The sequence below is a fragment of the Pongo pygmaeus genome, chromosome 11 (genome assembly GCF_028885625.2).
Source record: "Pongo pygmaeus isolate AG05252 chromosome 11, NHGRI_mPonPyg2-v2.0_pri, whole genome shotgun sequence".
Taxonomy (NCBI): Eukaryota; Metazoa; Chordata; class Mammalia; order Primates; family Hominidae; genus Pongo; species Pongo pygmaeus.
In genome coordinates this window covers 121,971,433-121,994,339 of record NC_072384.2, presented here as the reverse complement: position 1 = coordinate 121,994,339, position 22,907 = coordinate 121,971,433, and the positions used below count along the sequence as shown (strand labels likewise).

The 22,907-nt window shown below is 39.5% G+C and overlaps 1 protein-coding gene across 2 annotated transcripts in view; it reads left to right on the top strand.

Moving 5' to 3' along the window:
* Positions 1 to 22,907, top strand: part of EPHA4 (EPH receptor A4) — a 153,271-nt gene that overhangs the window by 63,762 nt on the left and 66,602 nt on the right. For both annotated transcript variants that reach the window (XM_054478415.2, XM_063647998.1), the window contains exon 4: positions 7,003 to 7,158. In XM_054478415.2, the coding sequence (XP_054334390.1) occupies positions 7,003 to 7,158 (156 nt within the window). The remainder of the gene's footprint in view (positions 1 to 7,002; positions 7,159 to 22,907) is intronic.

The following is a 22,907-nucleotide window of genomic DNA, read 5'->3' as shown; positions in this document are numbered from 1 at the left end:
TTGAACCTATTTAAGATGAACTGCATTGTTAAGTTTTTACTTAGACATGGGTCTATTTACAGTTAAGCAGTGGTTCTCAAAATGTGTCCCTGGACCAGCAATGTTGTCATCGGGTCCAGGGACACATTTTGCCCGCGAGTATATAAAAAATGCAAATTCTCAGGACTCACCAGACAATCATAAACTAAGAGTGAGGACCAGCAATTGGTCTTTTATTAACAAGTCCTTTGTTAAGGTCATTCTGATACATGCTAGACTCTGAGAAGAAAGATTAGAAACTACTGATCTTCCAAGATTAGAAGCTTCTGAGATGAGAAGTTTGGTATTCTTGCTGATTTGGATTCAGGTAATCTCCAGTTTAAAAACTTTTTTTTAGTTAACTAATGTCCAAACTAGAGCTTAGGCCACACCCGAGAGACCTGTTACATCTTTCAAACCTCTTGAACACTTTTTGTTGTCTCTGTCTTTATCTCAGTCTTGGGATTGAGAGTAAACCCTTTTCACAGGCAAAAGATTAAGGCATTATTTGTCTACATCAGTCATCAACACAAAGCATTTCAATTGCTATTGTAGTTGTTTCATGAACTTACTGGCTCAGAAATTAACAAAAAATCAGTATCATTCTTTCATTTCATAGATGAAAACAGTTTAAGCTCAGGATCTTCAGGAAAGAAAAACCCTAAAACAATGTAAATGTAAAATTAATCATAATGTATAATTGCAGAAATTTGAACTGACTCAAAGAAATTGTCCCCATAATGGTATAGGAATAACTTCCAAATCAGGCCATACCATTTAATCAAAAAAAAAAAAATCAATTGAAAAGTGGTTTTACTTATAATGATACTGAGTAAAATCAGCTTTTCCAGTAAGACAGCTGATGAAAAGTTTACTCATTTGCAGTGACGGCAAGAACATTCAGTTTATTATGCTTTGTCCTTCAAAACTTAGGGAGGCACTGCAGCGTAACAGAGGAACCATGGAGTAGAGACTCAATCCTAGTATGCTCCAGAAAGGACCTGTGGACAAGTTATTCATCTCAAAAATGAACATGTCCTACCAGATCACTGGTTGGCAAACTATGACCCTTGGGCAAAATCTGGCCTGCCACCAGTTTTTGTATGATCTGAGAGCTAAGAATGTTTTTTAATAGATGACATTTGGAATTGATTTGGTAATAATGAACATTTTCTTTGAAACCAAATTAAGTGAAATGTTCTCTCTGCAACAAAGAATTCCATTCTCCTCGCTAATAAATCTATGTTGCAAAAAAGTGCTTAATGATTTACTACTATATTTTGAATTCTATCACTAAAAAAAAATTGTAAAAATTTGTTTTCTATCTTATTACATAAATACCTTCATCATATTCTTGGTCTTCCTCTTGGCCTCCGGCTCTTTACAGAAATGTTTGCCCATCCCTGGATGAGATGATTTTTAAAGTCCCTTCAACAATCTAATTTTTATCTATTCTCAACAGATAACAGTCAAACCACTTGTAGAATGCAGGTGATTTGGACAATATGGATTTGCCAGCGTTTGGCTGTTCATGAATGGAAGAGAGTCAGATGAGTCCAATAACATTTCCAATTGTCCATCTTCACCCTGCATGTTTGAAAAGAAAGAGAAGAGATCTATAGTATGTTAGTTTAAGCCATATTGTCTGTGTTAGAAAATCACCCTGCCTTGGGCAAATCCTTAACCTTTGTGCCTTAATATTCCATCTGTACTATGGAGAATTTATTGGTTAATGTTCACACCTTCCCCAAAGATGGCTGGGGCTTGCACATATTCACAAAAACTTCAAAAGCTGTAATGCTTTTTGACAGATATTTTTTCTTTCCTATCATTTTTTCTTACATTATTAACATAAGAAATAGTTTAACAAATGAAACATTTATTGAAGAACTAATTCAATAATGGCCATTAAGTCATTATGATATTTCTAACATAGATTCCTAAGCATACTGGATATACTATATATCCAGTACACAAAAGGCAGAGTTCCCCATGGAACCTTTTTGGTCATGTGTGCCTAATATCATGCCTACAAGATAGGGTTGGAGAGAGCTATAAGCCTCTCTTTGCCAAATGTTGTATGGGGACCAGCGTGCATAAATGGTTCAGATTCTCCTTAGAATCAGCGTTGGAATTTCCAGACCTTCAAGTGACTCTATATTAAGGTGCAAATTTGTTACCTGGGAAGGTAATTTTTAACCCCCCATTAATGTCCATTTGTTAGTACTTTAGCCCAAATTAGGTTTTTAAAATTACCTAGCTGGCTGAGAGCAGTTCTTCAGGAAGTGAATCAGATTCTTCTAAGTAGGTTCAGGGTAAGTTTTGAAAATAGGTCCTTGGGTGTTTGTGATACATCCCCCTTCACTTTCAGCACCCTGCGTTTGCAAGAGTAGTATGTGTGTGCACACAGCAGCACACACACAATACTTAATACTCTAGCTTCTAGAGCAGCATTGTCTGATAGAGATATAAAGCAAGCCACATAGATAATTTTAAGTGTTTTAGTAGCCACTTTGAAAAATAAATTTTAGGCCAGGCGTGATGGCTCACTCCTGTAATCCTGGCACTTTGGGAGGCCGAGGTGGGCGGATCATGAGGTCAGGAATTCAAAACCAGCCTGACTAACATGGTGAAACTCCATCTTTACTAAAAATTTAAAATTAGCCGGGCATAGTGGCAGGCATCTGTAATCCCAGCTACTTGGGAGGTTGAGGCAGGGGAATCGCTTGAACCCAGGAGGTGGAGGTTGCAGTGAACTGAGGCCACACCATTGCACTCCAACCTGGGTGACAAGAGCAAAACTCTGTCTCAAAAAAAAATTAAAAAATAAATAAATTTTAAAGGTGAAATTAAATTTAATAATTTAAGTATACATTCAAAACATTATTGCTTTCAACATGTAATCCATATAAAAATTATTAGTGATGTTTTACTTCTGGGATACTAAGTGTTTGGTATCTGGTGTATATTTTATACTCACAGCCAGTATTCATTGACCGGCCACATCTCAAGTGCTCAGTAACCACATGGGGTGAGCAGTTATTTTAATGGCCAGTGTAGCTCTGGGGGGCCTTGAACTGGAAAGTGGGTCACAGAGAGCAAAGTGTGGCTGCCTTCGTGGCTGATACAGGCAGCAAGGGGATGGGCTGGGGGAACAAATAGAAGTTGGGACCAGCCCAGATCCTTACCCCTCCATTATACCCAAGTCATATTTTTGCTGAAGGTCAGACCTAACTCTAGGTAACTTAACCTTTTTCACTAAAAACTTTTAGAAAAACATAAGCACTGGAGTTAGATGCTTGGCCTTACCACTTAACTGTATGACCTTGGACAAGTTACGGAAAACCCTGTTTCTTCATCTGCAAAATGGGAACAGTGATAATTCCTCAAGCTCACAGAATTATTGTGATAATTAAATGACCAATGAGCATAAAAACAATGAATACTCAATGAATACTTGATATTTATTTTCACAATTGCTATTATTAGCTACTCTTAGGCACTAATTTAGTTTTAAAATGAACATAAAGACAATCAGATACTATCAAATATTCTACATTTCTTAAAAAGCAGAAAAATGACATAGCCGTATATATACAGAAAATTTTTCAAATAGTAGGTGTAATCAGCTCATTAAATTGGGCATTATACTGTCATGTACACACATCAATGCATCAAAAATCCAGAAGATACTACGTTACCAAGACTATCTTAAAATTCGACTTTGTTGTGGTAGTGGGTGAGCCAATGAAAGAAGAGTTGGTTCTTCTTTTTCCTCCTCCTCATCTTCCTCCCCCTTCCTTCTCCTCCTCCATCTTTTTTTATTTAAAGCCAGCAGAAAGAGATAATTAAAGCAAAGCTAAAGGAATTGAATGCAAAGTTTGCATCACACATGTGAACTAATCTTTTCTCCATGGCATATCTAGAAGATCAAGTAAGACACCCATTCATATGGTTCATTAACTACTGAAACTTCAGTGGAAATAGGGCAGGAGGAAGTAGTTTCTTGCTCACAAAGTCATTAGTATTCAAAAATACAGTGTAGCAGTTCTCACCTAAAATAGAAGGATAAAAAATAGTAACAGTCAATGCTTGTTATGCCAAGTACATCTTTCACAGGGGTTTTGTTTAGAATAAAAGGGATAGTGAAAGTTTTAAGATGCTAGTAAGTAGTGAATAAATGCAGAATGTACTTACACATTTATGTACCAAATGCTGGAAGGCTGTGCACCACATAGAGCAAAGAAATGTACTAAACCATCAATTTACTAGGTCATTTTAAATGCAGGCAGCAAAATGGCTATGTGCGTGAAAAGCCACTACTATGTATTGAGAGAGCCTTTCTAAGCATCCTGAAATATTAGTAACATGGTCTTAATGTAGTTGGAGACAAAAGAATGTGTTAAGGGTAGCAAGGCTGCCGAGAATAGCACAATGACAATTTTGTATTTTCTGCCTCTGTTTTATAAAAGCAAAAGGAAAAGAGTGTGTGTTTAAAGAACAGCAGCCTTCAATTTTCCAAATTGGTATAAAACTGTATTTCCCAAATGAATTCACACATATTTATTCCTGGTGACATATTAATACCAGCTTCGAGGAAAAATAGGACAAAATGTAAACTTGCAAATGCACTTTTTTCTTAAATTCACATAATATATACAACAAGTTTTTGTACTGTAAGAAATTTAATGAAATTGAAGGAAACATTTTCCATTTTGATTTTTGCAAAAGATGAGTTTATTTTTTTAACTGGAAGTAGTCTTATCAGAATAGCTTTTCAAATATGCCATTTGGACTCTGTGATAATCAGTCACTGGACAGTTTCTTGTCCTTGTCGATCTTCCACTCCCACTGTGAGTTTTTCGTTTTTGATGCTTGTTGAAATTGAGGGGTGCATGAGAATCAGTCAGTAATATGCAGTTTTCTGCAAACATTCAGATGTGAAAAAAATGAAAGCATTTTGTGCCTTCTTTGCAGTCCTGAGTTGCCACGAGCTGCTTTTGTCGACTGTGACTGACTGAGTGACAGGTGGGACCCAGTGGGTTTGTGTTCCTGTTCAGAGGCTCATTGTGTTTGATGTGGGAAAGCCGGGCTTGACCCCCAGTCCTTCTTCCTGCCAAAGTCAGGGTTTCTGATTTTAATCAAAACCCTAGGGCCATCTTAAGCATGACCAAAAAAGCACCTTGCAAGTTGAACCTTATCTAATTATGCAATGTGTATAAACTTGAGACACATAAATCTCAGTCATTGGAGCAACTTGTTTTTCTAAGATGCTCCGGTCCAGTGAAAGACGAAAGCAAATAAGGGAGAGATTGATCTGCCAGCACTTTTATTGTCGGTGCTCCACACGTCATAAAGTTTTGGCTTGTTAAAGGAAATTCCATAAACAACTTTAGTTAGTAAGAGTGAAGTAACTGTGTGCCTTCCTGAGCCCCTGCTAAATTCCCTTTCCACTTGCCATTACAAGAGTATGATTAAGAAAATGCCAACAGGATATGCGAGTGGGTGGAACAGACTTCAGCTGGAAGCCATACAGATGCTTGATGGATGAGTAGTGACATTGAGATGATGGCCCTATCTCCAGAGAGAATCAAGCAGTTTCATGGATCTCTTTCTAGTACTCATTTCAATAAGATCTGCTGCGTTGCTAGCATGGTTGTTCCATTTTGGCTGCCAGGCTGATGGAAAATGGCTGATAGGTCCTTCTCCCCACTGCTGTTTCTGATAGTACAGACAAGTCCTAAGGACATGATGAATGAAAAGAAATGGGAGTGAATCATGCTGGAAAGATTGTGGGTTACTGGCACATTTTCTTTGAACCTCTGGTGTTATGAAATCACTTTACTCTTAATGGCCTTGTCTCTGTGGGTTTCATGCTGATGGTGTTGGTCAATTTTTATTTGGGGTTGAGACAGATTTGAGAGGCGATCCTGAAAGGCCATGAGGGATGAAAAAAGAGTGGGGAGCAAGTAGTCATTATTTTTTATTATGAGTTTTCCCAGAATTAGTGAGTTTTTCCACACTAGTAAAAGTGGTCCTTAGTGTCAGTATGATGACAGTGTCAGTGTGATGTTTATGAAGATGAAGTCATGGAAAGGATGTCAGGTGTATAAAAAACTATATGGCCCGTGTTCTCTACACCAGGCTCTCGGGAGGCATGTGCATTGCCGGGGAAGGGTGCTGGAAAAATGGAAAGAGGGAAAAACAGGAGGGTTTTATGAACTTGAAAATAGACGCAAAATATTCACTGACCAAAAAACAAATCTTAGCATACTATATTCCAAAGTCTACAGTTGATAGTTTTTATTATTTCACCCTGAAACTGTGGCCCGTGCCTTACAAACGCGTCTTTTTTACTTGGTTGCTTTCGTTGATCTTTCGATTTGGTTCTTTCTGTAGCTGTAATTAGGAAATAATCACTAACCGGTTTTTTTGTTAGCACTTGGATACACTTCCCATTGGTTGGCTAAAGGCTACACTCTGAAATTCCATAGCATGTGACTAAGCATACAGGCTTTGAGGGCAGAACACTTGGGGTCAAAGCTGGGTGCTGACACTTAGCAGATGTATGGTCTTGTGCCCACAATTAACTGCTCAAAGCTGAAATTCCTCACTTCTAAGGTAGAGATAATGCCTGTAGAAAAGGGGTGCTGTAAGAATTAAGCAGCATAATGTGTATAAAGGGTATCTGGCACATAGAAAGGCGTTCGGTAAACTTTGCTGTGCTTTTCCTTGATTCTGCCAGGTTTAAGAAAATTTTTTCCCTTGGACTTCTTGTCACCTGACCAGGAATGTTAATGCCCTTAAAGAGCGACTATACTCAATGAATGTTTTTGGTTGCATTACCTGCATTTCAAGCCACATGATCGCTAATGATTAGCAAGAATATCTCCCTTCTTCTGAATCAAGGAGGTGGCTTTGCATTTTTGCTTTGCTGTATTTGCAGTGGTTTATATTTGTTTGTTTTTTTCTTCTTCCCTGCAGCTTGCAAAATTGGATATTACAAGGCTCTCTCCACAGATGCCACCTGTGCCAAGTGCCCACCCCACAGCTACTCTGTCTGGGAAGGAGCCACCTCGTGCACCTGTGACCGAGGCTTTTTCAGAGCTGACAATGATGCTGCCTCTATGCCCTGCACCCGTAAGTTGTATGCTTGTCTCACTCCTGTGATGCCAACAGCTTTCATTACCACCTAGCAAGGCACTGCCAGATCTTCTTCCGGGATAATCATGCAGGGGGCACTTGAGATCAAACATTCATCCTTTCTCAATCATAGCAGGGGAAATGCTTGTAAAAAGAAAGGGTCTTTCCCACTGCTTCTGGTTGCCTTCAGTGTGCACAGCTGCCTACAGACTACTTGGTGGAGAAGAGATTGAGTGTTCAGAGGTTGTCTGACAGTGTAATTAGAGCTGAGATTGGAATTTATTAGTGGCTTTGCCATTGCACTGAGGACTCGGGGAAGCTTGATAACTGGCAGGAGAAACAGGTAGACGGCAGGGTTTGGGAATGTGGTTTCAGTCTGTAAAGGACAGCTCAGTGTGCACTGAGATCATTGCTTATGTTGTCATTACACCTCTTCCTTCTCTACTCATAGTTTTGTGTTCATAACACTTAGGCCCAAATCCTAATAAATGCTTGTTTAATGATAGCATTTAATAAATGCTGGGTTAATGAATGGATGAGGCTGGGAAGCTTGGTATGAAGAGCAGGAGTGAAGAAATATTTTCTCACACTTTATATGGACAGTGTTCCTAGGTGTTACCATTCCTTTCATGTACACTTGGGGCTTCACAGACCCTACAATGGCTGTGACCTTGATCGGAACAGGGAGCACTGGGCCCATGAATTTCCATTAAGTGAATCTGTGCTTGGAGGGCTAGCCTCATGGCTCAGCTCAGACACCTTCCACAGATTTTGAGTTTGTTTCCTAGCCTGTTGTGTAGCTGGGTGACTGTTGAGTCTCTTTAGTCTGCTTTCTCACCTGGAGAATGGAGTTAATAACAGTGCCTCCTAATGCTTGTTGGTATTAAACAGCCTCATGTTGTTTAGGTGCTATGTACATTGCATAGGATGATGCCACTTTCATATATTTTAGCTTTGGCCGGGAGCGGTGGCTCACGCCTGTAATCCCAGCACTTTGGGAGGCCGAGGTGGATGGATCACCTGAGGTCAGGAGTTCAAGACTAGCCTGGTCAACATGGTGAAACCCCGTCTCTACTAAAAATACAAAAATTAGCTGGCATGGTGGCTGGCGCCTATAATCCCAGCCGCTTGGGAGGCTGAGGCTGGAGAATCACTTGAACCCAGGAGGCAGAGGATGCAGTGAGGCGAGATCGCTCCATTACATTCCAGCCTGGGTGACAAGAGCAAAACTCTGTCTCAACAACAACAACAACAACAACAACAACAACAAAAATATATATATATATATTAGCTTTAGTTATCATTATGACTATTATTATTTTGTTTCCTAACTACTACAAACTGTATTTTGGCCAGTCTGGAGCTAACAACCCTGCAAATAAAAGGTTTTTGGGTATTTGAGCACTTTGGGCCAGCGGGCAATCAAGTCCTATCTTTAAAACGAGTGGAGTGAGACTCCAGGTCTCTTTGACTTTATATTCAAATTGCTATAACCTCCAGAGTTTCTTTCATAATGAGACATAATAATGATGATGATGATGACAATTTTATGATTATGCCCAGGTAATGTATTAGGTACTTGAAAAAAATCTTAATACGTGGTTTATAAGAAATCTGTAAGGTAGATATAGTCTTTATTTTATAGAAAAGGTAACTGCAAGCTCAGAGACATTAAGGAACATGCTCAAGATCACACCCTCCCTTGGACAGAGTTGTACAAGACTCACCTAGTTTCTATTTTATATTATTATTATTTTATATTATTATTATATTTATATTTTATATCTATTTTATATTATTCTATTATAGAGAATCTGGGAGATTCTCTTGCTGGCTCTCCCAAGTCAAGCATAAACATTTAGAGTTAGGGAGAATCCTAGGGTCAGTCTCAGACGTAACTGTTAAAAAGGTTAGATGCAGTAGCTCACGCCTATAATCCCAGCACTTCAGGAGGCTGAGGCAGGTGGATTATTGAGGTCAGGAGTTCAAGACCAGCCTGGGCAACATAGCGAAACTCCGCCTCCACTAAAAATACAAAAATTAGACAGACGTGGTGGTGTGAGCCTGTAATCCCAGCTGCTCAGGAGGCTGAAGCAAGAGAATCGCTTGAACCAGAAGGCAGAGGTTGCAGTGAGCTGAGATTGCACCACTGCACTCCACCCTGGATGACAGAGGAAACTCTGTCATCTCAAAAAAAAAAAAAAAAAAAAAAAGAAAAAAAAATAGCCAAGACTGGTGCCTTTCACCTGTGGTCCCAGCTACTTGAGAGGCTGAGGCAAGAGGATTGCTTGAGCCCCGGAGGTCAAGGCTGCAGTGAGCTGCATTCACATCACTGCACTCCAGCCTGGGTGACAAAAAAAGACCCTGTCTTAAAAAAAAACAAAAAACAAAAACAGAAAAACTGTAAATAGGCAAGGATTGTTTTTGCTTGCTTCCTTTCCTGTTCCTCCATAGACTAAGAACTTTCTCTGGGTGGCCACTTTTGTTTGAACTCTTCAGTCCCAACCTTTTTCTTTTCCAATGTAAATATTTTCATGTTATGTTCCATTTGTGTGATTAGTTTAATAATAAACTCCCCATCTTTATCCACACCTGCTACCAACAATTTTCTTGTGGGAATCTGGGGCACAATAGTAAACTCAAGGGGAAGTGTTTGGGGCTGACATTTTGAGGATGGCCCTCAATTTGCATCATGTACTTCCCCACTTACTTTCCATGCAGATAAAGCCTTCCCTAGGTTGAGATTTGATTGTATTATGAGTGTCATGAAATGTATCTTTGATGGCAGGAGGGCCTGGCTCTTTCTCCCAAGTGTTTTTCAGTCTCATGATGCTGACCTGTTTAGCATTTAAGGGGACCATGTGCCCATCACTTTATTACCAACTCTTCCTACTTGGGAGTTTAGGAAACCTCCAAAGATGGCTATATGTCTGTGTTGCTGGAACATTTGATGTATGTGTAATAAGGCTGTGGTAGTTGAGCCCTTGGAATTGTATTTTTAACTGTTAGCTTTATCTTAAGGATGCAAAGGGGAAGAAGAGAAAATTTGATTTTAGCATATGGATGGACCAAAAATTCTAAAAATTAAAGTAACATTTGCATGTTTCAGAAGTCATTTTCCACAAGGTGAAGGGAAGGAAGGCTGGTGGCTTTTTGTGTCATTTGTTAAAAGGTCCATGAAAATACCTGCTCTTGGAACTCCTTCTCCTACACTTCACTACTTCAAGGTCTTGTGCATTACTTTATTTACTTATTTATTCATTTTTTTTTTTTGAGATGGAGTCTCACTCTGTCACCCAGGCTGGAGTGCAGTGGTGTGATCTCGGCTCACTGCAACCTCCACCTCCCGGGTTTGTGATTCTCCTGCCTCAGCCTCCCAAGTAGCTGGGACTATAGGCACCCACCACCACACCTGTTTTTGTTTTTGTTTTTGTTTTTAGTAGAGACAGAGTTTTACCCTATCGGCCAGACTGGTCTTGAACTGCTCACCTCATGTGATCCATGGACCTCAGCCTCTCAAAGTGCTGGGATTACAGGCGTGAGCCACTGCACCCAGCCTTGTGCATTACTTTAATGGTTATCACATCCCACTTACTTTATATGCAGCACTTCAGTTAAGAGGAAACAAAGTGCTGATGGTGACGCCATCATCTTGCTGATCGGATCGCCTTGGCTCTAACCACTGACCAACACTGTGATATTGAGAGTTTACCCTCACCAGGCCCCAATTTCCTCATCTGTAAGTTGGAATTCTCACCATCTACCTCTGGGGCTGTTTTAAGAATGAAATAAAAAAATATTTGCAAAGGTCTGGCACCTGGTAGGGATCTAATAAATGTTTGTTCTCTTCCTCTTTTATTTCCAGCTGGTCACTTCCTTCCTCAAATTGCCTCCACAGCAGGTTGACAGCGTATCTCACTGCGTCTCTATCAGTGATTTTTACCCTTGAGTGCATAATTAAATTACTTGATGGCTACCCTGTACCCCAGGATTTCTGACGGGGGGTAGGACTCAGGCATCAGTATTTTCAAAAATTGGTCTGTTAATTTATTGTACAGTTAAGGTTCATACCCCTCCAACGGAACTAAAATATTTTTTTTTTTTTTGAGACCGAGTTTTGCTCTTGTCACCCTGGCTGGAGTGCAATGGCACACTCTTGGCTCGCTGCAACCTCTGCCTCCTGGGTTCAAGTGATTCTCCTGCCTCAGCCTCCCAAGTAGCTGGGATTACAGGCACACGCCACCACGTCTGGCTAATTTTTTGTACTTTTAGTAGAGACAGGGTTTCACCATGTTGGCCAGGCTGGTCTTGAACTACAGACCTCAGGTGATCCACCCGCCTCAGCCTCCCAAAGTGCTGGGATTACAGGCATGAGCCACCACACCCGGCCAACAGAACTAAACTTGTAAGTATTTTTTTAAACTTAAACATTAACTGCATATGCCTCTGAAGACTTCCTCTGAGATAGGGATAATCAGGGAAGTGACTATACTTTGCTGATAATAGATATAGTCGTAAGTCAGGCAGCAGAACTGGATTCTAATTCTTAGCCTACGGCTCTTCCTTTCGACATCTCCCTTCCTAGTGAATATAGTGGACCTGTATTGTCTAGTACTGTAGACACTTGACACATGTGGCTATTTAACCTTAAAGTCATTAAATTGAAATTCAGGTTATTTAAACTTGGCACATTTTGAGTGCTCAATAGCCATATGTGGCTAGTGGAGACTATATTGGACAGCAGACCCAGAGAACGTTTCTATCACCACAGAAAGTTCTATTGGACAATACTGTAGTAGACCTTCCAACAGAGAAGACAGTAGGAGTTTCTCAAAGAACCTGTTGTTCAGATGACCCACAGAGTAACTCTCCCCATTCGCACGCTGCCCCCAGCTTTATCGGATTCTCTTGACAAGATGTGGGGATGGGAAGGAGCATAAACATCAGGGATCCTTTCAAACTGATTCCAGCCTCTAATCAGTTCTTACCAGTTGGTTAAGCCAGGTGACAAACCCAATTCCCTTGTGCTGACAGCCATGATAATCAGGCACCTTCTTTGTTCATTATGCTGTCTTTAACCCCAGCATTCTTATGCAGCCTCGCATTTAGTGATCGCTCACTGTGACGGCACACTAATGAAGAAATAAAACACACTATCTGAGACTCATTCTTCTAGCCAAAGAGAGACTGTGCTCCACTGGCTTGTAAAATCAGGTTTTTGTTCACTTGGAGAACGATTAGACCAGGTGAATACAAGTAACATTGGCTAATTTAGAAGGAAAGTGCCTAGGAAGTTTGCACCATTGACACTGCTGGAGAGCTTAAGAGAATTTAATTGCAAACAAACTTTACCTTTGGGAATACTTCTGATGGAGCCTCTGGTTAGGTTAACATAAATGGCTGCCTGTGAGATGTACTGAGATGTTTCTATGGAAGCACCATCGGAACATTTTCTAGAAAATAGCCCATAACTATTTTAGAACAGGGAGTTTAGAACAGAGCTTTTTAAACATCCACGTGCACAAAAATCCCATGGAAATCACCTGCGGATTAGGAGGAGCGAGGTTAGGCCTGAGAGTCTGTTTCTGACAAGTTCCCAGGTGAGGCTGAAGCTACTGATCTGTAAAACCATCTTTAGGCAGCAAGGATTTAGATTCCCAGCCCCACAGCTGTCGGGAGACAGGAGATTGTTTTGATGCCTGTAACTTTTCAGACCTGTTCTTCAGCTCAGTGGTCACTCTAGAATGGTATTTCATGGATTCTGATCATTCTCCCTTAATGGAAATGGAATACTTCATTTGTCTCCTGTATGAAGAAAATCCAGCCTGGGTAGAATCATATAACCAAATGCACTCACTGTGGAATTATTTTTCTTTTTAATTTTGCTGTTGTTTGTTTGTTTCTTCCAGAATCCTCACTAAGTTATTGCCAGAGAGTAGAAATGTAAATGTTCACCTTAGACACCTGTATCAGTCAAGAAAGGCAACAGGTTTTTTTTTTTGGCAACATTGCCAGAACAAGCACCATTATTTCTGCACATTCAGGGCTGCCATTAAAGCTGATGGCAGGATTTTGATTTTATGAATCTTTTCTTAACAGGGATTTTGATGTGATTTTTATTAATGAAATTAATGTCCTTTAACTCTACAAATGACTAGCTCTTTCCCTTCTCCAGATCTGTTTCTCCTTGTTTCCCTTCCCCTTTATTCTGGAATGCAGTCTGGTTATCAGCAGGACTGGGCGTGGTCAACCGCACACCCCTGCAGGAAGACTTCTGATGGTCTTAGTCATGTACTTGTTTGTTCAATGATTGTAGTGAGCAAGATCTTCTTTTCCCCCACTGGGAAGCTAAATCAATGTTATATTTAAAGTAACTTTCTTTTTTTGTTTTCGTTTTTTTGAGATAGAGTCTCACTCTGTTGCCCAGGCTGGAGTGCAGTGGCGCTATCTCGGCTCACTGCAACTGCCACCTCCCGAGTTAAAGCAATTCTCCTGCCTCAGCCTCCCAAGTAGCTGGGATTTACAGACATGCACCACCACACCCAGCTAATATTTTTGTATTTTTAGTAGAGCCTGGGTTTCGCTATGTTGGCCAGGCTGGTCTCGAACTCCTGACCTCAAGTGATCCGCCCGCCTAGGCCTCCCAAAGTGCTGGGATTACAGGCCTGAGTCACTGCACCCGGCATTAAGATAACTTTCTTTTCCAACCCCTTATTGTGTTTCAAAATGTGCTAGAAATGTACCTTGTAAAGGTAGTAAATTGGCTTTGCATATCTAGAAAAATGTAGCTCATCTGTCATTTTGCTACGTTGACTTCTGAGCACTATTACCAGAGTAGTTTTTCGTATTTTTCAATTGGAAATCTGTCCCTGTGCTTTTGGGTGCTCTTTATTTAACTCGTTTGATGAAACTTATTAGAGCCTGGTGATTGGGAACACTCTGTAAATGAGAGATTATTATTTTAGATTGCCAACTTGAAGGGCCTTCACGAATCTGTCTCCAAGTAAACGGCCTGAATACTTCAGTCAGCTGTGCCAAACAAACAAAGAGTGATTGATTGATACATAGACGTGGCCGAAAATATTCCACAATTGCAGCTTTTAAGACAATTTATACTAGGAGAGCTCAGAGCTAATGAGGGCAGATTTATTAAGATCTATGACCAGAGGTCCTGATTTGAAAAAGCTTTCTCCAGGTTTACGTTATCAAGAAATTGAAACAGCCAAGTTCCAAACAACAAACATCACTTACTTTGTCTCTACATTTGCCTTTTCTAATTGAATTTAGTGCGCTGCTGTATTTCCTCCAGAAAGTGTATTGTTTTAAAATTACCATTTCAGTTCTATTACTCAAAGCCCTCGCTGCTAATGCTTTCTGACAGTTATCAACATAATGAACCATAATGAAATGATGAGCAATCTTCGGTGGAAACCCAATGTCGATTCCACCGGTGCTGTGTGACTGTGTTGTTAAAATTTGAATGCAAATTAAAATAACATCGTCCTTACTTGTTTCCAAGGTCAGGAGAAGGGAGGGACTCTTTTCCTTTTTTATTTTTTTATTTTTTATTTTTTAAGTGCTTTAATTTTGGGAATCTCACATCCATTTTCAAACAAGCTCTTGAAGGTGCCCCTGATATTCTGTTCAATTCTCTACCCCAAAGATTTACATGCTTAGCAGTCTGGCTAAGGGATTTGGGGAGGGATGTCTAGAGCGAGGCTTTGATGCATAAACCATAGGATAAAATGCAGCCTTCAGTTTCAAGTAAACTACATTTTTTTTTAATCTACCCGAAAGCATATTTCTTTTTGCTTTAGAGCTGCAAGTAACTAATCATATAATGATGAGGGAGGCATACATTCTATGAAATAGGTCAGTGAGGGTGCAGTTAGCTCTAGTGAAAGACTAGTTAGAAAAGTGAGAACAAAGGCCAAAGATTCCCAAAGTGTCGTTAATGAAAGTGTTTCAGAAGATTCATTGGTTGATCTCTAGCCATTTTATCATTCATGCAATCAATCATTTTCATGAACATACTTTTATGAAAAATCTCAAATCCAAGTTTTCCAGGGGAATTTCTCATTCCATGTCATTTATCAAATTTGCAATGTAATAGTATAGTTTCATACTGCATTCCATTTGTCATAGGACAAAAATTCAGATTGAGACACCAACTCCCCCACTGCCAGATTACATAGTTGGTTTTTAGTTCAGAACATATGGTCCTGCTGCCTGTTAGTTGGTAAGCCAGCTCATGTGTCTGTCCTATGGACTGTACAAACTGATCAAAGCAACCAAAGACATTTGGACGATTCAGATGCAGCCGTCAACGTATGCTGCTGCTTCAGTTGGATCTTAGTAGTTCAACATCTGACGTTAGCTAGTGAGTATACCACATTCTTGTTTCTTCCTTTCGGATTGCCTTTCAGCATTTTAGCTACTAAAAGGAAAAAGTACCTCTAGACAACCAAGTGGATGGTTTTTGTTTGAAGAAAATTAAAGATAGAGGGAGAAAGATCACCAGGTGAGCTTCAACGAAGGCACTAGATAGACCCCAGACTGATCATTTGCCATTTGGTTGTTTGCAAAATTTTAAGAGCCTCATGATATTTCATAAAGATCAGGTATCATCTCACTGAATTCTTTTAAAAAAAAGTGCTGTTTTAGCCTCCTCTTTTTTTTTTTCCCACATACTCCCCATTTTATAGTCGTAAACCGCCCATTATGGATTCCACTGGAAAATGCAAAGATTCGAGGGACACTAATATATGCCCAAGTGGAAGGCTTGAATAATCTGCCAATGCCATTTAGCCAGGTTATTACAATTTTTCTACCACCCTGAATAATTAAGAGTGGCTTGTCATTGGCCGAGTCCTGTCATTTCTGGATGCCATTTTTGACACTATGCATGGAAGTCATACAGTGGTTATTCACAGCATGTTTCTATGAAACAAGGTTAATTACACATTTTTCTGAGATCCCCTGGGGTGAGAACGGGGTATCTTCTTTTTTCTTTTTTTAAGACGGAGTCTCACTCTGCCTCCCAGTGATGTGATCTCAGCTCACTGCAACTTCCGCCTCCCAGCTCAAGCGATTCTCCCACCTCAGCTTCCCAGGGTGCTAGGATTACAGAAACGAGCCACCACGTTCAGCCCAGGGTATCTTCTTTGCTATCAACATTTAGATTTATAAGAGATTCTGCTATGGAGATATAATTGCCCCTCGCCCTATTCCTGTGATCTTCCACCTAGAAAAAGAACCTTTAATAGAAACTCCTAGCTAGTCTCTTGCACAGAAGGTAGGAACAAGGCAGAAAAGATAATCCCCATAAAAATAATAAAAGAGGATCATCTGGGAAGTAATGATAGCTAGCCGTCATCATCATGAAGGGCAGGGAAGTGAGGTGAAATTGAACTCTGGGGTGAACTGAGAAAGTTGGAAACTTTCTATCCAATTCTCAAAAAGAATTTGTAATTATGGGTTATTATTTTCTTTACATTATTTATATCTCTATGAAAGGGAAGCAGGGTTGTTTAGCCTTGGAGTCAGGGTTTCTGATCACAGATTTGCACATATAGGCTGTCTTAATTTTGGCGATTTGCTTAACTTATCTTAGTTTTTGGTAATCAGATTGGTGTGAACAATAAATACTTTTTCATCAGATTTGATTGTGGCTATTAAATAAGATAAGATATAAAAAAGTGCTTTGCAAGGAAAGTAAATTAATGCACAGGCTAGATAATTTTGAAAATGAAATACTCAATTCTACTTTTCTTGGTCTTTGGCATTGTAGCTTTCTTATGTATAACTGAGAATTTATAAGGCACTTCAGCCATAAACAAGTCATCCTAATAAAAAGAAACCAAACCCCTAATTAACCCAGTAAAAAAAAAAGACAAAGATTCCTGGAGAGGAGAATGGGAAAAGAGGTAGAACCAGAAAAATAGGTTATGGGAAAGTCTCACAACAAGAAATGAACCTCTATAGGAAGCCAAGAATTTTTCATGACAGCAGCAAGTGATTGATGCATCCAAAAGGTTCTGGTGTAATCATGGACAGCCCTGCTTGACTGTCTTCGTTGTAAAAACACATAAACCACCATGATAAGAGGTTATGCACTGTTCATATATGTCAGGAGGGACGTCTTTAAAACAGCCATCTTTATGTAAACTAACCCACAGCAGATAGGACTGGGAGAAAGCAATTAGTGGTGGCAACATATACAAATGTCAGGGGAAGCATGGGCTTTATTTCAGAGTCAAAACGTAATGCATCCCAACTGTTGACTCTGCCTTATAACCTGTCTTTCAGCTGGAGAGAGATTAACAACAAAGGCTTATCTGAAGGGTTGAAGGGTTTTACAGCTAAGACGCTGAAGTGCTATTGACAGTCCAAAAGTTGTACATGATTAATGAAGCCTTAGGAAATGGAAGTACAGACCCAAGGTGCTGCTTCCTCCAAGATACGTGTTGGACTGGTTGCCTTAGCATTTTAGTGAGGTGACAGTAGTGCTTAAATACATTGATCATGGGGGAGTTACCTTTCTGCCCATGCTCTTGGGGAATGCTCCATTTCCCATCCAGAATGAATTTCATAGCCCAGGCATTGAATTTTAAAATGGCGCTTAAAAATCAGTTAAGTATTAAATGTCTGTGATAGCTCTGGAAACTACTCTATCACATGAGACCAGAGACTTTGGTTTTTCTATCAACTATCTTCTTGCCTTGGTTGCAGACTTGATTTTCTTTCTTTCCTTTCTTTTTTTTTTTACATTTTAGCATATGATTGCCATTTTTTTCTTTCTTTCTTATTATTATTTTGCTTAGCTTTTGTGACATACAAAAGTGCTATGGCAGTGGGTTTTTTTTTTTTTTTTTTGAGACAGGGTCTCAGTTCATCACTCAGGCTAGAGTACAGTGGCATGATCCCAGCTCATTGCAACCTCCACCCGCCAGGTTCAAGCAATCCTCCCACCTCAGCTTCCCAAGTAGCTGGGACTACAGGAACGTGCCACTACACCGGGCTAATTTTTATATTTTTTTGTAAAGATAGGGTTTCACCATGTGTCCCAGGCTGATCTTGAACTCTTAGGCTTGTCAAGCCATCCACCTACCATGGCCTCTCAAAGTCCTGGGATTACAGTCATGAGCCACTGTGCTCAGCCATAGTGCTATGGTAGTGATGCTTCTGATTAGTGAGCTGGACTGGGCTAAAGCATCATCATTCATTCATTTGTTCATTTAGCAGATACTTATTGAGTATCTACTAGATGTCAGGCATTACTCTGAAGGCTGTAGATATTCTCATAAACCTGAAAAACAAAAGATTCCTTTTCTCCTGGAGCTTATGTTCTAATGGGAATATAAACAACAAACAAATGAATAAGATAGTTGGAAGGTTCTCATAAGAAGGAAATTTTTTAAAATGTGATGCAATTGGGTGCATTGGGACAGGGAAAGGGAAGATTTCAGTTTGTATGGAGTAGTCAGGAATGAGAACTATTCCAGGGATAAGAAGTCAGTTAGTCAAAGGGCCGGGAGTGAGAATTCCAAGCAGAACTACCAGCTCCAAGGTATTTTGAGTTGCATGTGCAAAATTTTGCTAACAATGTGAGTTTTAAAGTTGACTTACTTTTTTCCACAGTTTTGCATTCTGTTGGCACTTTAATTCCAGTCGTTATGAGAAATAGAATTTTTAGATTTATAAGGCACGTTACACCATATATTTAAGCCCTTTGGCAGAACCCTTTTCTGCCAAACCCATTTCAAAACGCAATTATCATAGCAGGTTTTCATCTTTTACTGAAGTTTCAGTTGCTTCCTGTAAGAATAAAGAAATGCATTTTCTCTGACTTTGGGTGTGAAGTAGAGTACACAGGGTGCCTGGACTTTCCATAGAATGGTTCATACCAAACTTATAGACACACTGGGGACATTTATGACTTTAGGTTCAGTGTTGGCTGACGGCTTTTAAATGACATTATTAAGGCTCACACAGATTTCATGTGGATATGTAAATACTGGCTTGTCCTAAAGGGGCTACTTTAAATCCTGACATAAGCCAGCAACCGTGTTCTCTAAACTACTCAAGCATTAAATTTTAGTCTAATCCATGGGAGGAAAGAATTAAGATATGTGGAATTACTGGAATTTTCTTTTATGCTTGGAATATTGCCTTTCTTAAATGTCACATTGACAGTATGTGGTTCATTTCCAGAAGCTTGTTTTTTTCCCCAGAGAAGAGCACATGGTTGGTAAAGGAAGATCAAGATTTCTTTTATAATACAACATGATATGACGTGATATTTTATAAGATGATATGATAGTCCTTTGTATCTACTATAATGTGGCTATAGTTTCTTTGGGGCTTAATGCTGTCAAACTCCTGTCAACTGAACGTGAGGTGACATCCCACTAGAAAATAATAATTACCCATTGTAGCACCTTTCTCCGGTACCTGCCGTGTGATGCAGAAAGGGTTTCACACCAGTGAAGTGAATGGATGTTCATTAAATGTATCTGTAATGGCAAGAAATTCAGTGCCCATTTCTTTCAGAGCAATGAGAAACTCAAGAAATAAGCCACATGTCTCATTTTATTCCCTCCTTAGTCAGTAAAGGTAGGTCTAACTTGGATTTTAGCAGCCAGAGTTGTCACCTGGGCTATATAAATAGGTTAATCAGGGGTTCCTGGACTGAGCTTTTTAGATAGGCTCAGGGTATGCCTTTAGCTCCTAGAATTACGTGCAGAATTCTGAGGGTGCCAGAGAGCATCTTCCTAGAAAGAAGATGCCTTGCTTTCATCATATTTTCAATAGCATGAAATGGTCTGAAGGTCAATTTTAACTGCCACCTATTTTTGCAGATAAGTTTTCTTGGAGCACAGCCATGCTCATTTGTTAAGGTATTGTCTATGGCTTCTTTGGAGATAGAATAACAGAGTTGAGTAGTTGCTACAGGGAGCAGATGGCCCATAAAGCCTAAAATATTTATTTTCTGGCCAGATCATAAAATTTCTTTACAGAGAAATTATGCTGGCCCCTGTGCAACAGATTTATAAACTAAAGATTATTGCATTTGACTTCTATTTCTGGGATTACCATTAATATCTGTGCCACTAAATTATATTACAAATGTAAAGGGCATACTAAATATGAAAACTTTAAAATAGTTGAACATGCTATTTTCATTTTTGGGTGCAGGCAAGAGAGAATCCCGGGCTTGTATGTGAATTTCATGGGAAATTTACAAATACAACCAAAAATTTAAAGGAAGGATGTTTATGTTCCCTTAAATACACTTCAGCATTTGATTAATTTATATTAGGTTGGTACAAAAGTAATTGCCATTAAAAGTGATGACAAAAACCACCATTACTTTTGCATCAATCTAATATTTTAGAATGTCTTGATTTGGGTGAAAAAATTAAAATTAAAGGCAAAAGCTGTAGTTCCATAAAGACTAATAAGGAAAATACCTATCTACCTTTAGAAATGTTAAAATTAAGCTTCTTCAGAGATAAAGTTTTCCCCAGAGATAAAGCTTTCATGTCTGAGTAAATCACCTCCTGAAATTGAGGTGGAGGAAGAAAAGTATAAAAACCAATGCCAATTTGATAAAACCTTATTTGATAGAACCCACATTTCAAATTCCCAGCCGTCGCTAGTTACACAGCTGTAAAAACAGGACAAGGCAGGTGCTTGCTCTGACATCCACTGCACATATAATCCCTATTTAGTTTCCTTGAGTCTCTGCCTTTTCCCCTAGGTTACCTATCCATTCCTGCAACTATCTAGGCAACTATCAGGAAGTTATCAAAATGAATAAGAATTGTTTTTCCTCTCTCCTCTAAAGCAGGTGATAAACACTAGATACACCATAAATGTTTTTTGAATAAATGAATGATTCACAATCCCTCCCAGCAGAAGTAACCACTAATATTTTATATATAGCCCTTTCTACTTTTTCCAAAGTAATTCTAAACCATGAAAAAAAGAGGAAATTGAAACAAACTAGTTACACTGAGTTACTACTTCACAGGTACAAAGCTAATGAATCTGTATGTGAAAAGTTGACTAGTACAGCTTTGGCTCGGAGAAGGCTGCATAGCTCACACACTTCATAACACTGCAGGTAGGTGGGTATAAGATGCATTAAAGGACTGCGTTAGTTATTCATTCATTCATTCATTGATTTATCAAACATTTTTTGAAATTTCTGAACAAGGAACCATGGTAGAAAACAGGAAGTGATAAAGACATCAATTATTATTATTATTATCATTATTGTTATTTTGAGACAGAGTCACCCAGGCTGGAGTGCAATGGTGTGATCTCGGCTCACTGCAACGTCCGCCTCCCAGGTTCAAGCAATTCTCCTGCCTCAGCCTCCCAAGTAGCTGGGACTACAGACATGCGCCACCATGCCCGGCTAATTTTTTTTTATGTATTTTTAATAGAGACGGGGGTTCCACCATGCTGGCCAGGCTGGTCTTAAACTCCTGACCTCAGGTGATCCACTTTGGCCTCCCAAAATGCTGGGATTATAGGCGTGAGCCACTGCACCCGGCCAAGACAACAATTCTTGAGGAGCACGTATACTGGTGATAGAAACAGACATGGAATGGTGTCTAAGTAGCAAGACACCATTATATGTTACAAACAAAGCGGGGAAGGAAATAAGGAACTGAAATGTCAAACAATGACATAAGCATAAGGACTGGTGTTATGCCAGCCCTGTATTGAGGCTAGTAGTGGGGAGTTTTGAAAACAATAAAATCTTGCCATTCACAATGACCCTCAAGCTACCCGATAGGTGTATGTACTCAATAGGTTGATTCAGATATGGAGACTAGAAAATTAGAACAAGTAGAACAGTTAGCCCTTCTTTGTTATAAACCTCATATTTGTAATTGGAGACTTACTCGCAGGTGGACATATTTCTGATGACAAAGGCAATCACTGGGTCAGAAATTTAATTGCTTCTAAATAGCCAGACACAATACTTACATAAATGAAAGAGAAAATAATCGGAGTTAGGTTTTTTTACTTCTGGATGCCTTGTATTTATTAAAAAGAGAGCTCAGTTTACTCAGAATACCAGTTTTCTCTTCTTTTTAGCCATCTCTGTAGGTAATTGTTTACTAAGTTGTTGCCGACAGGCCCAGATTGGCTTTTGGCTGATTCAAGTGCATATTTGTTTCTCATTGTATTGAGAATAGAATACTTTTATTCCTAAAGAGGAGACGGGCCCTCCCTTTAAATGAGAAACACACTTATATATTTGTAATCTTTTAATTGGCAGGAGTTAAAAAAAAAAAAAAAAAAAGAAACCACAATCCCACAAGCACAGCATACCGCCATTATGATTTTAATTTGTAAAGCATGTGTCCTCTCCCAGGTTTTTTTCCAGACCAACATCATAGTCATATTGGATGGATTTTCTATATTTTGTTTTCCCCTCTATCATATGACTTCATTATACTCCAATTTCGAGGCAGTGACGGTGTCCCCACAAAGCTGTCACTCTCTATGATAGCAAAGCATAAAACATACGCAGTACGATTCACCAGCATTGAACTTGAGTTTGTCTAATTCTCAGTCTTGAGCATCCACCCTAGAGACTTCCTTCAGAATCGCTGCCCACAGGAAGAAGGCTGCCCCAGGTTAGCACCTGTTTTCATGCCGCCCTCCATTTTGAAATCCTGCAGCATCTTTGTAATTTTTTTTCCACGTGGAAGTGCTATGTCTCT